Source organism: Vanessa cardui, chromosome 30 (assembly GCF_905220365.1).
Source record: "Vanessa cardui chromosome 30, ilVanCard2.1, whole genome shotgun sequence".
NCBI lineage: Eukaryota > Metazoa > Arthropoda > Insecta > Lepidoptera > Nymphalidae > Vanessa > Vanessa cardui.
This window is the reverse complement of record NC_061152.1, coordinates 5,550,887-5,568,350: the sequence shown is the minus strand read 5'-3', so window position 1 is coordinate 5,568,350 and position 17,464 is coordinate 5,550,887. Positions and strand designations below refer to the sequence as shown.

At 31.7% G+C, this 17,464-nt stretch overlaps 1 protein-coding gene across 1 annotated transcript in view; it reads right to left on the bottom strand.

Annotated features, from left to right (window-relative positions):
• LOC124542197 (M-phase inducer phosphatase-like) overlaps positions 1 to 12,426 on the bottom strand; it is a 32,663-nt gene extending 20,237 nt beyond the window's left edge. The window contains exon 1 of the mRNA XM_047120142.1: positions 12,241 to 12,426. Coding sequence (XP_046976098.1) covers positions 12,241 to 12,290 — 50 coding nt within the window. The 5' untranslated portion in view covers positions 12,291 to 12,426. The remainder of the gene's footprint in view (positions 1 to 12,240) is intronic.
• Between the last annotated feature and the right edge of the window lie 5,038 nt (positions 12,427 to 17,464).

The window sequence follows — 17,464 nt, the reverse complement described above, 5'->3', positions numbered from 1 at the left end:
GGGAGGCGACCCAGTATCAGGATTTGTTTTGTTTATAACTGCTGTACTAGGTTTGGTACACACGTACATACAATGATACCTTAGACAAAAAAAATAAATTAAAAAAAAAGTAAAACTGTTTAAAATATTCGTATTTATATAATTCAAATTTAGTTATCGTACAATTAACAAATCTTTCCACATAAATATTTTATTGAGACATTTATAATATCATTTAAATCTTGGCTGAAAAATTAAGATATCAAACCAAAAAATTCAATTAAAAAAAAAACGAACTGTCAGAATAACCTCAAATGAACTTTCCTTCGAATACATTACATAACCTTAGATAAAAATTCGAGACGCGAGCGAGAATAGGATCTTTAAAAAAAAAACTCGCTCTATGGTTTTAAAAAAGGAAACGACAAACTGGCTCCAACGGTCGCTCGGCCATCTTTTTCTAACACAGCTCTCCCACGCAATCGATTCACCTAGTCTTGACCGTGACGTTGCTTGTTACACCAATCGTAATCATTACATAGTATAAAACAAAGCCGCTTACTTTCTGACCCTATGTATGCTTAGATCTTTGAAATTACCATTTAAAACTATTATATCAATTTCATATTTAAGAAATAAAGATGCGTTTAGGAACTTTAATCTGCCTCTTTTGCTCATTTTTATTTTTTTTTCTGTTCGTAGCAAGCAATAGTTTAATTTGCATGTATTGTTTTTACATAATCTGTGCAAGAATATCTAATAAATGAATTAATATAATAGTAATATATTCATTTGATTTATCACCTCTGGACCTAAGATGGTATGTCCCTTGTTACAACTAACTGACAAACCGGAACACAACAATGCCAAGTGATGGTAGGTGGTAGAATGTGGTACCCAGTAAGGCTGACATAAGTCAGATGCTTTGTAGATACAAACGTACAAATTCTCCCACATATATTATAAAGGATTGCGTTTATAAAAAAGCACCAGCGTCTTATAGGGCAGACTCTAGATTCCTTTTAGTACTAAATATGGTTACTTAATGAGGAAGTAAGACTTGATACGATTTTAAATGTCCGTTTTACCAGGTATGGCGCTAGCATTAGGTTATATTTATATGTCTAGACTTCTAGAGTACAAAACTTGTAAATATCTCTTTGTTGTTCCTTTGCGACATCACATTGCAAACTTCTAAAATTATCAGTGTTTCTTTACTATATTGTCCATGTGTTACTTATATACAAAAACCTCTCAAATCACTCTATCTATTAAAATCGCATCGAAATCCGTTGCGTATTAAAGATCTAAGCATACATAGGGACAGACAGCGGTAAGCCACTATACTATGTCATAATAATAACACATAAAAAAATATAAATTATTTAATACATCGTATTATTAAAGCTTTCGTTACATCTCAACATCTAAGATGGAGACATCCTTAAGATCATTAGATAGACAGCTGTACACAATTAGTATCTTAAATTAGTGTTAATTCGGGTTCTGAACGGGTTATGTTCTATTACGTAAAACGTAGCCATTTTGTTTTTACGAAGATATTCTTTGTAATTGAAATTGTACTTCACTGGCTGTCTGTAATTAAAATAATGTACGAGAGTTACTAAAAGTTTTAAACTCGTGTCAGACATGTAAAACGCTAAATTAATTTCATTGATGATATTTTCAAATATAAAAAACCGTTTCCCAACTAACGGCCATCTTGTAAAAAATGACACTTGCGCAATGTTTGAAAATCATTGGGAACTTTCTATTTACACGTTTGAATTACGAAAACCTATCCCGTTCGAAATTCAAATCTCCAACCGTCGAGACCATAGAGTACACACACAGAGCATGACTTTGAATTTTATCTCTACTTAGATATTTAACGTTTTTTTTTTTATTTTAAAAATTGTTTTTTAATCTATATTAAAGTAAGAGTAATTATCCCACTGCTGGGCTAAGTCCTCTCCGTTTTGAGAAGTTTTGGTTAATAGTAATTACATTTGAATCAGACTCATACAGGTTTCCTCACGATGTTTCAGATAAACAGTGAAATACTTCTTGATAGAAGTGACAGTTAGTGACGTCACTTCCTGCAATAGTTTCACCCGTTTATGCGACGAGGTCAATTGCTCGTATCCTCAGTAACGGCTGACTGGTCTCATGCAGCAAGAACGAGAGATTTCTAGTCTAATTGGCAGAAATAGGTCGGGTAATTATTTAATGCATACTGATATTATATGCGAAAATAACTCGGTCTGTTTGTCTCGCTTTCACGCCCAAACTGCTGGACAGATTTTAATGAAACTTGGTACACAAATAGTCTAGAGCCTGAGAAACGACATAGGCAATAAAAAATACCTATGCACTTCCTCGGGGCTCAAGATTGTTAAACAGGAAGAGTTAATAACAAATAATAGTAAAGATTTAAAAAAAAATTTACGTCACATTAGAAACTACCAAACTTGTCAACGTTTCTTTACTTGACTGCAATTTATTATACACAAAAACTTTTCTCTCGGATCACTCTATCTATTAAAAAAACCTCTTCAAAATCGGTTGCGTTATTTCAAAGATCTAAGCATACACAGGGATAGACAGCGGTAAGCGACTTTTATACTATGTTATTAATTCACATACACACATATAAACGAAGCTTTTATATATTATATATACACGTAGACGTAAGAGAGGACGTGACGTTACAAGACGTTTTTTTTTCATAATAGTGATTTGGTTAGAACCGGCTCAAACCGGTTTAATAGATTTGTTACATTCCTTTTAAACCGACTTCAAAGTGTGGTTCTGTTTCGAGTAATACGTACAGCATACTAGTTGTAAGCTACAGCTTCGCTTTCAAATTAAAGTATGTATTTATTTGCAATTCAAGCTATATAAAAATTTCATCAAAATCGGTTTAGTTATTTGATCTTGAAAAAACAACAGCCTATGACAGTATGGATTTTGATAGCAGGAGTATTTAACAAATAAGTTATTTATATATTTTATACCATTGTTTAACTGCTCGTTTTGCTTTTGCTTACTAATCACGGATAGTTAAATCGTTCAGATATTCACTCTTCATTCATTCATTCATCTTTTTGAGTATTTTTTTAATATAATTCGCTGTGTTCATTGTAGAATCCCATGTGAAGTCGGGTAGAAAGCATTGTATAGATTTTAAACTTCGAATGACTCAACGTTATAAAACTATGTTATAGTAAATGAAAAGGAAAGTACGTCAATGGAAAAATGCCCGCTAAGTCACGCAAGAGTAAGTGCTCCGGTAAAAAATGATGTCTTGACCGGACTTGGAAATCGGAAGGCGTGGAGTGTGACTTCCGAAATTAAATAACGGACCTAAATTTCTATCATGAATTGAAGTACGCGGTTTTATTTAACACACAAGTCTTTAAATAAAAATACTATTGAAATATTGTTTGTTTTTTTTTTCATTTATTTATCAACTAGTAATCACCTGCGACCTGTTCGCGTTTTATTAGCTTGTTGGTTGTGCGTTAGGCAAAAGAGTAGCCTATGTGCTTTTTAGGAGTTTAAGTCTGCTCCACACCAAATTTCATCAAAATCGGTTCAGTGGTTCGGTCGTGAAAGAGCGACAGACAGACAGAGTTACTTTCACGTTTATAATATTAGTATAGATATACTGTTTATTAGATATCATACCACAGAGAGACAGTCATTTTCGTTTACTTTCGTTCGTCACGATGCTACCGTCATCTGTACGTTTACATCTTTTAAACCCAACGGATTTTGATGCGGTTTTCATCAACAAACAGAACTATTCAAGAGGAACATTTGTATGTATCATGCATGCATATTATAGCAGAGAAAAAGAAGAGAATTTCAACATTCTTAGTCAGAAAACATTTGTTTCAATCTAGCTATTAAATTTTGTAGTTCCAAAGTTCGTGAAAGTGATTACATATAAAGTATTTATTAACTAATTACATATCAAACTAAAATGACTGTATTTTTAAGTGATGAAAAAAGAGTAACTACTGAGTTTCTTGGTTGGTAGAAACTACTATCCGAAACGGTGGTAGCTTCACTTTAATTGTTAAATGACGATTCAAAAGTGCTTGTAAAAGCGTACTTGAATAAAATCTTATGAATTTGATTTACTAAGTCATTATTGGTGATAAATTCATTATACGTTTATCTTCCAACGTACTCGGGTTACGTGTACTTTATAATAGTAGAAGCGGTTTGAAAGAATGCCACATCGTCCGGTGATTTAGGTAAAAAAATAACTCCGACGGGATGATTACACGAGATCAGAATGATGCTGCGCGATGTCAGAATCTTTGTACTACGTGGAGATTATATTAACAAGCTATAAGACGCGGCATCGTTCAATATATAAAACCTTTTTACTACTAGTAATCGTCCGCGACTAAGCTCGCGTTTTAGCGTATTGGTTGTCAACATAGCAAAATAAGTAGCCTTTGTCCTTTAGAGTATTTTACATAATTTGGGGGATAAAATAAGGGATCATAGAAGCTCCTATCTTTAATTTCAGTTCAATCAGTCGGAAATCTAAGAAGATTTAAACAAACTTTCACCCTTAAGAGGATAAAATAGGTTTATCCTCTTAAGGGTGGAATTTCATCAAAATCCTTTATTAGCAAATGCTTACGTCATAATATCTACCTGCATGCTAAATTTCATCCCGATATATCAGTGGTTTGGGCTGTGCATTGAGTCAGTCAATCAGTCATCTTTGAGTTATATAATATATTTATTTAAAGTTCTTAATAGGTTTATTACATTATATCACACTAGCGAACAGGCCCGGCTTTGCAATGCTGATTCTACATATATACTGAATGTCTTACAATGTTCACAGTTTTTTAGGCAATATCTACTATATTGTCCGTGTATTACATACAAAATCCTTTCGAATCTCTCTACCTATTTAAAAGAACCGCATCAAAATCCGTTGCACGATTTGAAAGATCTAAGCATACATAGGGACAGACAGCGGTAAGCTACTTTGTTTCATACTGTGTAGTGATAAGTATTACGATATTGTGTTAAATGAAATAACGCCTATGATTATTAAAGATGGCGGTTAAAATCTAAGCTACAGAGCATTTAATTGATATATTTCTCAAGTGCAAGTCCGGAGGAAATGCAAGATTATCCTTAGTTGAAACGTGACACAGATCAATAAGAAATTATTATTTAATCAATATCATTGAGATATTAATGAGTCGAGATGGCCCAGTGGTTATAACACTTGCATATAACCGATAAATGCGGGTTCAAAACCAGGCAATGAAAGTTTTTATGTACTTAATTTGAATTATATTGTATTAAAATGCTCATGGTCCTTTATGGCAACTATATACGCGAGTCACAACATTAATAAAAGCTGGCCACACCGTATAAAATTCTAAACAGAAAATCGATACTACAGAACAATATATATTAATTAATCCAAACAAAATTGAACTATAAATGTATAGATTTAAAGTATATAATTGTGTACCAATATTAATGATTCGAAATAAACTGGGCAGGTGTCACATCACCCCAATAAAACGCGCCATTTTTCGATAGGGATGTTTTATTGGGCATAGACAATTTACGTTTTATTGTTCTAGAGATATGATTATTTATGGGATTGCTATGTAAAAGCGTTGTCAGTTGCGAAATTATCGCCTAATTTAGTGTTTTTTTTTAATAATGAATTTTAAGTAGATTGAATGCGTTTTCATTTTAAAAACTTGTTTTTTTTTAGCGATGTTAATATCGTTGTTCCAAAAATTTTACGAAAATGTAGCCTCCTTTCGATTTTGAATTTTATCGCATTCTTATTGAATTATATGATAATTTACCAAAAAATGTTAATTAAATAATTTCTATTCAAAAAGATCTCTGAAAAAAAATTCAAATAGTATTATAAAAGCAATTTTGAATAAAACGTAAAGCTGACATAAAATACTAAACCAATGTACATAAAAGTTATATCAGATCACGCTTCGCTTTAAGGAGAATTATTTAGTATATAATCACTACATTGTATGAAACAAAGTCGCTTACCGCTGTCTGTCCCTATGTATGCTTAGATCTTTAATACGCAACGGATTTTGATGCGGTTTTTTCCATAGATAGAGTGATTCGAGAAGGTTTTTGTAAATACATGGACAATATAATAAAGAAATAATTATAGAAGTTTCTAATGTGATGTCGTAAATAAACAAATTCTGTAGTATATTTGTTATATAAGAAGCTTACACACACGCGTAAATTTAGAACATTTCGATTTTGATTACGAGTTTAATTAATTATAATTATTATGTTCTTTGTATATCTATATATAGGTTTTATATAAGCAAATCCGGGACGGTTCACTAGTTATACACATTAATTACAGAGGGTGAGCATCTGGTGGGTTGAACGAACTGCGGGGGTTGTATCGATCGTGCGCATGCGCAGTTGTCGACGATATTTTGATACCAAGTCATGTTACAACGGGAACTGATGCAATTATTTTGGAGTTTATTTCGTAAATAATACTCAGGCTAGTATTATGAATGGTAACATGATTTAATCTGTCAGTTTGTTACGTAAATACGTATGAACTTATGAATTAAATAGAGACTGAATTGATAATTTTAAATAACTCTGTTAAAATATAAAAAAAAATATATATTTATATTTATAATACCACACGAAAAAAGATCTTATAACATTTTTATCCGCCATTTTATTTCGAGGGGTGAATTAAAACCTTTGTCCTTCCCCTGTGCGAAAACTATATACGAAATACCATCAAAATCGGTTCAGCGATTTAAATATGTAGAGATAATAGAGTTACTTTCGTGTTTATAACATTAGTAAAGATTTATGTAAACGACGATTATATATTAGAACTATATGTACAGATTTTTAGGTGTATTAATAAATCTTAGGTTGACCTTTTGATTCAATATTACATTATTTATATACTAAGATTATTTTTATACTAGTAAGATGATGGTATTAAATATTTTAATGTTTAAAAATTTGAGTTAAATTTATTCCATCCTAATACCGGTTTTTCTAAATTACTTCTTAATTTGGTATTATTTTTTTTTATAACTGGCAACAATAAGTCATGAAAAAGTGACATTTCTAACTACAGATACAATATATTTAGTACCAAGGTCGAATATGTTGGGAACCTCAGGGATTGTTCAAATTTTTTTCTACGTCGTATTATGGGAAGTGTCTTTCCATCAGATTTTTGCTAGCTAGCCCTTTTTTACTTTATACAGATAATAAAAGTATAGTTTTTATAATATAAATTACGTATAATTAAGTTAAGAATTAAAAACAACTATATATATTTTAAGTGTTTATTAATATGAATTAAGTATTCAAAGGTCAAACGACGCGGGCATCGCCTTTTATTTTTTTTTACAATATGCGGTTTAAGTTATACGAGAAGCGCGGGAAATTTGACGTTTAAAGTTTTTTTACTTGTACTTTTTTTTTGGAACCTTGGTGTTACAATATTCAGCCTGTGAACGGATTCAAGATAACCATATGGTTGTGTTTTTGTTGTGAATACTGACAAAAAAATTGCATTACAGTAGAATTATTCTAATACAACGAAGATATTAAGAAAGAATTTATAATTACAGTTATTCAATTTAACGTGAACAAGAAATTCGTAGTTAATGTCAAAATATCAAACTCCACTAACTAAAAATAAAAAAAAAATGGTAAATTATTATTAAACAACCGCGTTAATTTAAAATATTATTTAGAATTTATATTTTCCTCGATAAAAATTTCGCGAAAAGAACCTTATAAAAATCGAATAATTTTTCTTTACATCAAAAGAACTTAAATAAATAAAGTACAATCATGACATTATAAAAAAGCTAAAATCAACTTATCATTTTCATCGTTACAGATAAAGAACCTAATTATGTAAAACGTAAAAAAAAATCTTTAACCGTAAATATAATCCGTTTCTCAACTGAAAAAGAATCTATAAAAAGTCCTCCGCACTCAGTCGTGGTGAGTCCGGTGACCAGTCCGATTGGACCGTGACGCGCCGTTAACGACTGCAACGTACTTTAACGGAGCCCTACATATGTTTATTAAACGACGCATCCTGGACTGGATACTAACCGCCTAATCCTACCGCTGGTCTAATACCTGCATTAATGAGAACATATGGCAGAAATCCAAAATCAAAACTATCCCCAAGATTTACTCTCTTGAAGGGCGAAAAATAAACCCTTTATCGATCTTTGGAGTTCGTAGCTTACGTACGACGAAAAAGAGTTACTTTCCCATTTATAATATTCGGCTAGATAATATTAAATAACGGCTTCTAAGAACGGTAGTGAATTTAGTTAATAAAAACATAAACACTCCAACTAACTACAAAGAAAAATACCATTCCATGATTTTCAAACTCGAGATCTATATATATCGGGGTGAACCAAACGATAGCGTGATTCAGAAAACTAATTTTTCATAGAAAATTTTAATCATTTGTCAAACAATTGGAATAAACTATAATATCGCTTCGTTTAGAGACATATCTCAGCTAAATCTTTACACAGTATAAAACAAAGTCGCTTACCGCTGTCTGTCCCTATGTTTGCTTAGATCTTAAATACGCAACGGATTTTGATGCGGTTTTAACAGATAGAGTGATTCGAGAGGAGGGTTTTCGTATATAATACATGGACAATATAGTAAAGAAACACTGTTAATTTTAGAAATTTCTAATTTTGATGGCGTAAATAAATTCTGTAGTATATTTAGTAAATTACCCGTGCGAAGCCGGGTACTACGGGCTACATATATAAATACATTTCATTCTTAATTTTATATCAACCACAGAATATTTTAGAGTCATTTCAAATTGATCCAAATAAGAAAATGTATTACATTTACATTAAGCGATTTTGACATTTAAATATAATTGAATAAGAGTCATTATGCAGTGCTATAGATTGGTTTTTTAATTTTATGTTACTTCAAACATGATAGGGGCCCATTGTGAGACACCGCAGCCATAAAACAAAGAGGTCTATGGTTTGTATTTTTTTGTCTATGCTTTTTTTTTAATTATATAGACCAGAAAAAGCACCTGAATAAATAAATAAACAAAAATAAATATGAGACAACATCACATACATTACTCTGATCCCAATGTAACTAAAGCACTTGTGTTATGGAAAATCAGAAGTAACAACCACAGACACCCAGACCCAAAGCAACATAGAAAACTAATGATAATCTACATGGATTCAGCCGGGAATCGAACCCGGGACATCGGTGTGGCGTACCCATGAAAACAGGTGTACATACCACTAGACCTCACACTGCCATGTAACAGTGACCACCAGTGGTAAACGAGGCCCCAGTACTACATTGCAAGAAAATTAATTTCATGTCCCTATATTGTCTTTAAAATCAATAATAAACGTAAAGAATATCCCTTACCATATAGTTAAGTCGTTACCATTTTGTTCCTAAAGACCCCCTTACCTTAGGGGGCCCTAGTGCACCGCAACGGAATATCCCAGCTCGACTGTGACAATCAAACCTATTTCACCGCATTCCATTTGAAATAAAAAACAAAGATTTCCTGGACATGTAGGTAATCTCACGATAAACCTACATCGAATGAATTACAGTGATGGAATCGAACCGGCGACATTTTATAGCTTATCCTATAAGCCTTGACTTCACTAAGATAACAGGCTATAATAAAATATTAATCAAAGTAACCGCCTTGCATCGAGAAAAACGTAAAAGAATCGCAAATAATTTCATAAAGTCTTAAGTACGCATACAAATGACAATTCTGATTTTCGACTCTATAGTAATGTATTAAAATCGAAATTCTGTTAGCGTTACATCGATATGCAAAACGTCCGTTCATTCATGATTTAGTCACGAGTGTTGCCAGCCATGAATGCATTTACCCATTATAAATTCATCAGCCGTTTTATGACGTAAACATTCATTCATGTAATGTGAAATGTCAATTTTTATGACGTCACCGACGTATTAAGAATGCATTCCATTTTTGAATTAATGAAAGTTTATTTTTGTAAACAAACTCTCAAGTAATGTACAGAATGAAAAATTTATTATATATTAATTTTACTTAAAAATTATAAAAGTTTTTTTTTATTATTTTATGTATGTGTTTAAGAGATTCGTTTATTTTCAAACAGGATATAATTTAAATATCATGATTAAGTGTTTGATAAGATTAATTACTGATTTTTATGAGTCTCCTCAGAAATATTCCGATTCGATTTTAACTAAGTACCAAATGAAATAGACCTTAAAGAACCCATTTTTTTATTGTAATAGATGAATAACTGATGAGTAGGTGGTACCTACCCAGATGGGCTTAAATATTAACAAATATATGTAGCGGGCTACACAACAATCCGAATTGTTTGGCGGTTAGTTATTTCATGAGTCAATACTACCCAGAATACAGATCGTATGGCTTAAGACCAGAATAGTGTCGCCCGTCATTGGTTCCACTTGTAACGGACAAATGATGTTGTCATAATATTAGTTTATTTATAGATAGCAGTCTATCCAGTTTCCTGTGTGCTGTACTGATTCGTAGCGTAAATGTATTAAACATCTCCAATTATTAACTAATTGTTTGTTAATTAGACGTACTACATATAAAAAGAACAATCACAGCGCAAAAAGCTATGAATTGAACCTAATTATTCATTTTATCAAGAGGTAAATTGTCGATTAAAATATACGTCGTCAAAACATCCGCCATTTTCTATAAGTTGTAACTAATGCTAATATTATATTTTGTTATTCCCATAATATATATCCTTAACATTCAGTAGTCGAGCTAGGATGACATCATAGAATAAAATGAAGGCTTTAAAACATCGGTTGGCTTTCGTCTTAGTGTACGAAAATTACAGGTCTAAAGTCACGTGATCGAAATTTTGACCAATGAAAAGACGGATAGAATCTAAAACAATTTCTAACTTTTACATATAAATGAAATATGTTGTGTAATGTCTAAATGAAAAAAGTAATAAAACAAAAAAATACAACGTTTTTCAGTGAAAGTTTCACTGTGTATCATTGTCTACAACTTTTAGTATTACCAAGATTTGAATTCAGAACAATCTCGGCTAGTGTTAATGTAAGGATAGTATTTATTTATAATACATTAGATAAAATAAAAAACAAGACAAATTATAGTCCTCTTAAACAAATACAAAATATGTAATAATATTCCCGCAAAACGTGCACAATTCCAAACTTAAGTACCTACGTGACAACACTCATTTCCCGCCAATTGATTCTACATCTCACTCCCACGCTGCATTCTTTCACGGATTAGAACGAGATGGCAATATAAACATAAATCAGCCATTATGCGATAACATTCGTGTCCGAGATAAAACTTTTTGGTAACTTTTTTTTTATGATTTCTCATTCATTTTTAGAATTTAAAAGATTATAAAAATCCTTTTCGTCCGGCTTCTTGACTTTGTTGTTTTTATTTCACTCATAATAAATTATGAACATTTTACACGTGTTTCTTAAATCGTTCGATATTTAAAACTTAGAATATAGATTCTCACTTTCGTTTTAATGAAATGGAAACTTTCGCGCGCATTTCAACTTTTTTACCAGTCGCAGATATCATTTACGACCAAGGAGGTTATCAAACCTTTTTTAAATCCCAAGGTCTGAATGACGTAATGTCTTTTTATAGTATTTTCTGCTTTAAATTCCTTACCCATATAGAGCTAACGATTTCTAATCCGTATGAAGGAATTCGCCGTATGTCATGTTATAAATAGTTATACTTTTTATATTCACTTATTAATCTTGTTTTAGCGTAGTTAAGAAGTTAATAACTACTTCACCATAAGTTAGAGGCTTAGTTTTTACATCAACTTTATTTAAGTTAAAACTAAGGTTAGGATTATAAGTTTAAAAAAGAATAAAGGAAACCATCTCACTCTCTTAACACACATTAGTTATCTGTTGAAGAACGTTTCATTGGTCTTTATTAATATAGTTATTATTGATATAATAATTATAATTATCATATTTCAATAAAATAGACATAATTGTCTTTAATTACGACAATGTGTTATTATTATTATTTATCGTATAGACGGCTAGTTATTTTATTTTATTTTGTTGTTTTAAACTTTATAATTTATATCTTTGCATAGTTTGTTAATTAATGTTTAAAAAATAACATACCCGGAGCACTGGCAGTTAATCTCACAGTTCTTGCTGCTTTCACCCCACATTTTAATTTATTTCACAGTATCTTTCACGTAAAACACAAATCACAGGTTCATTATAAATAGTCAGTCTAATAATAAGGAGAGTGTTTCAACCACGATGTTTCTCGCTCCGCGGTCGAATCACAACTGACTTGGCTGTGTCAAACCGTCCCGGTTCCCAAGCGGTCCCGGTTCTCGGTACTGTATTCCCGCCGCCCTTGATTCGAGAGTGCTGTGTGAGAAATTTCCTACCAATTTGGTAGAATTCGTTGTAAATTTTAGTAGGAATTGTTATTTGCTCATTAAAAATATATTGATAATGTAAACATTAATTTATAATAAGATAATTAATACTAAAGTTTTTTTAATGACCTTTCAATCCCTCTACTTTAAAATATAAATAAATATTTAATTAATACAATATTAAATATTTAGGTTATTAATTAAGGCATGTGTCTCATTTTTTTTTTCAAACTCCAACCTTAGATTATCCTAAATAGAATCTATAATAGCGGCATTGTTTATACAAATCTTCTTCCATCCGAATCCAAGTTATCAATTAAAAAATAAACCGAAAATATTCCTAAATAATCTGTACTTATAGAACCTGCATGGAGCGAAAAATCCTTCTATAACTCATTCACTCATCATTCAATACAATGTTATGTAACTGAAATGATTACTCATACGTTTGAATAATTTTGTTTTAGAGTATACTAGAAGTAGAATAGACTAAACTAAAAGTAAAGCTATCTACTGGTCCTGAATATAGATTCTATCGAGACTTATACTTATTATAAAGTCATTTCAAATACAAAAATGAGAAATCATTAGCTAAATACTTAGTAAACCTCGTTTAACAGAAGACAAGGCGTTGAGTTTTAAATAATAATCTGTGCAAATGACGTTCGGCAGTTCAACCCAAAGGGACTTAAGATCTTTCATTTATTATGATTTATGGCTTTGTAACATGTGTTTTCAACGAAATATTTCCTTAGAAAGGTAATAAAGATGATCAGTACAGACTGTTACTACATAATGTAAATAAAATAACGCCGAATTGTTCCAGTTAACCGAAACTAATTTTTTTTTAATAATTTGTTTATTTTAAATGATAAAGGCTGTTTTTGTTATGGCGCTGTTATTAAAAACAAAATAGCATAAAGTTTTATCTATTCGTCTGCCATTTTGTTTTTCAAATATAACTGTCAAATTGAATGTCCGTTTAAATATAGTTCTATTGAAGATATACTTACAGGATAAAAAAATCTATTGCTTGATAGCTGTCTATCTGTCTGTCGTATTCAAATTGAGACATTGAATTTAAAACCACAAGAATAAACTAGGTTTTTTTAACAATGTTAGAGGATGTGCACCTTATTATGAAGCCTAGTGATTTATTTATGCGTTAGGAACGTTTTTTTATTGTTACAAGGTAAAACGTTGCACGTGAATTGAAATTAAGATTTTTATTTCTATAGAAATTTAAATTGAAATTTATAAAACTTAAAAATCAGAATTAATATTTTAGTAGCTTTTTTAAATTTTTAGGCTGACCACTGCGCACATGCGCAGTCCAACCCGTCTGACCTTACAACCTAACTAGAACGATTATGAACAAACCACAACATAAACAAGACTTTATTACTATACATTTTAAGGTCATAATCGTACTACGCGATAATCAAAAGGAATGTCATACAAAAATCATATGGGAAGCGAATCCTGTTTCAACACACAATGAGCGTCACTGTATTGAAAAATAAGTTCTATTTTTATGCAATAGAGTACATATTACTATACATATTTAAATAAAGCCGGTATTTACACACACATAGAAAAGGCCGATTCAGGCTTAAATCATATGGTTATTCAAATTTTTCGCAAAGAAAAATCAACTATATTACATTACAATATAGTTTAAATTAGTTTGCCAAAAAACCCTGCGCCCATATGAAACTAACGTTACTCCATGGATCAGATGACTTCTAAAAAAGACGACACTTTTAAAAATATTTGTCTCGACTTCTATCAGCTGTTTTTTAAAATTTCAAATATGGAACGGTCTTCGATTGTTTTCGAATGTTGTCGAAAATTATTTTGACAATAGCCTTTTTGTTAGCTTGAGACGCCATATTACTTTAGGTATATTAAGATATTATGTGGTATTTAATTAGATCAAAGAAATAAATGTATTATGGAAAATCATTGACAGATTTTGAAGAAAATGTCATTTATAATCAAAACGCGTTTATGTTATTACCAATTGAGGAACAAGCAACATAAAATTGACAGCATTGAATTATTATTTATGTGTGGTCGAATTTTGTTATTCGAAAAGATAACAAGTGTATTTTGTTAAATGCTACGTATATATACCCCATATTGTATATGTAAAATTACTAAGATCAACAATAATACCCAAAAAGTCATATAAGTCATAACCAAAAGTAAGGGCTTTTTATAGTAGCCATTTGTCATGAGTCTATTTGAATATGTTCCAAACCTTCTCCTCAAAGGGAGAGGAGGCCTATAGCCCAGCAGTGGGAATTTACAGGCTGTTGTTGTTTGTTGTTGAGTCTATTTGCACTAAATAATATACTCCTATTATTTTAATATCACTGGAACATAAATTAAAAGTCAGGACCTTAAAATATATTTACATTTTGGGTTACCAGCGAAAAAGCTTAAAAACCGCTGCATTAGATAGATAGATAGATGTATTTATTGAGACTTAAAGGCTATGAGTTAAAATGTCAAGTGACAATATGAGCAAAAACACTCGCTCCTAAGTCATAACCATGATTGGAGTAAATCTCGTTCAGCGAGATCGCCTCACAGTACATGATGCCCTGGTACACGAATATTGTGATTGTCATTCTAAATATATATAAGATCTATCTATTTTATCTATCCATTAATATTGGTATAGTAACTTAAGTATCTATTGTCTATGTCCTGGGTTCATATTACGGGTTGAATCAAGGAAAGTCGTTACCCACTTCTAACGCATTACAGCGTCACGGCTTTTACTCATTCCGGTGTCCAAAGGCACTAAACGGGAACAATATGGGGCCCAATTTAAAAACCAGGTACTTTACGAGTCATTTTTCATTACCACTACAAAGTTGCCAAAAATCTAAAATGGTAACACCCTTTCAGATTTTTAAAAGTCGAATTATATATTTTAAATACTAGCGACCCGCCCCAGCTTCGCACGTGTACAATGCTATAATATATGTATATGCAATACTAAATATACAAAATATTTTTTCTTGTTATTTTTACTATATTGTCCATGTATTATATACGAAAACCTTCCTCTCGAATCAATCTATCTATTAATAAAAACCGCATCAAAATTCGTTTCGTAATTTTAAAGATCTAAGCATACATAGTGACAGACAGCGGTAAGCGACTTTGTTTTATACTATGTAATGATTAATAAAAAGCATAAATGATAGCAAAATATAAACTACTTAATTAAACCGCAATAATTATTAAATATTGTCATCGTTTATATTATTAGTCAGATAATATTAGCTTTCGGACACTGGCCTCTAAATCCGTGTGCCTTTGTCATTTTTCTATTGAGAAATCATCATTACGTAACACAAAGATGGCAGCACTTGCACTCTTTAAAAAGCACGTAACGCCATTGTCTGACTCTTTTCTGTTGTATCGTATTTGTCATTAGTATTATCTTATTCGTGCATAATTTATCCTGAACTATTTCCATTCTCGATTGAAATAGGCTTCCTAGTTTCTGTGTGACATAATTATCCAATTTATGAATTAAACCGTTGCTATTTTAATAAAACTATGCTTGGCCTATATTGTTAAACATAAACAAATGTAACTCAGGTTATTTTCGTGTTAAGTAAATATTTCCAAAATGTTTTTCTATACGGATGCATCTACATGTTTTGTCAAACAAAGTCGCTTCACGTTTACGCTTAGATCTTTTAAACTACGTAACGGATTTTGATACAGTTTTCACTCATATATAGAGTGATTCAAGAGAAAAATTTATGTGTACAAATACATGCATATTATAGTTGAGAAAACCAGAGAATTACAACTGATGAAGTAAACAATGTTCATTCTAAAAATTGTTTATAGACTCTTATTGTACCCACGCGAAACGAAACCGGGTGAGCTATAAGGTGAAATGAAACTATGTTATAGTACGACACAACTTAGATGTCACATCGGCAAATTTCGTAAAACCTATCTACATCCCAATTAAGTACGCCCTCCCAAATTATCAATATTTATTTCTCATGTGAATACACAAACACAGTATATTACATTACACAAACGTAATAACTTGTAATATCATATGTTAGTCAATTCGACACGTCGATTTACATGCACTCGCTTTCTCGGGTCGAACTGACGCGAGAATCTATAGCGACGAATAGCGTCGAATGGTGCGATAGGAAGCTGTTTCTATTGGTTGTGTAAATGGACAGTGATCGGTTTTATTGAATTTGCCGAAGCTACTATTACTTGGTGGTAGAGCTTTGTACACGCCCGCCTGGGTAGGTAGCACCTACTCATCAGATATTCGACCGCTAAACAACAGTACGCAGTATTGTTGTGTTCCGGTTTGAAGGGTGAGTGAGCCAGTGTAGCTACAGGCACAAGGGACATAACATCTTAGTTCCCAAGGCTGGTGGCACATTGACGATGTAAAGAATAGTTAATATTTCTTACAGCGCCATTGTCTATGGGCGATGTTGAACACTTAACATCAGGTGGCCCATATGCTCGCCCGCCAGCCTATTCCATAAAAAAAGTTGGGTCGTATAAATATCAGCTCTAGACTTTAGGTTGTGTGTTTGGACAGATATTTGCATAAGTACAGATTATAATTCAGTCAATCACGAGAAGCGATCTCCGTGTTCAGTATCAATACGTCTTATACGTCACATCTTTTTTCCTGTTGCATTCTTTTGAACGTTTTGTGTTATCAGTGAACTGATCCAAATGTAAAATCGTTGGCTGTTTTTAATAAAGAATTGATTTTGCAAAGTGGTCAAAATTATGTGATACTGTATACAACAATAACAGCAGCCTGTAAATTCCCACTGCTGGGCTAAAGGCCTCCTCTCCTTTTGAGGAGAAGGTTTGAAACATATTCCACCACGCTGTTCCAATGGTGGAATGCATATGTGGCAGAATTTCTATGAAAT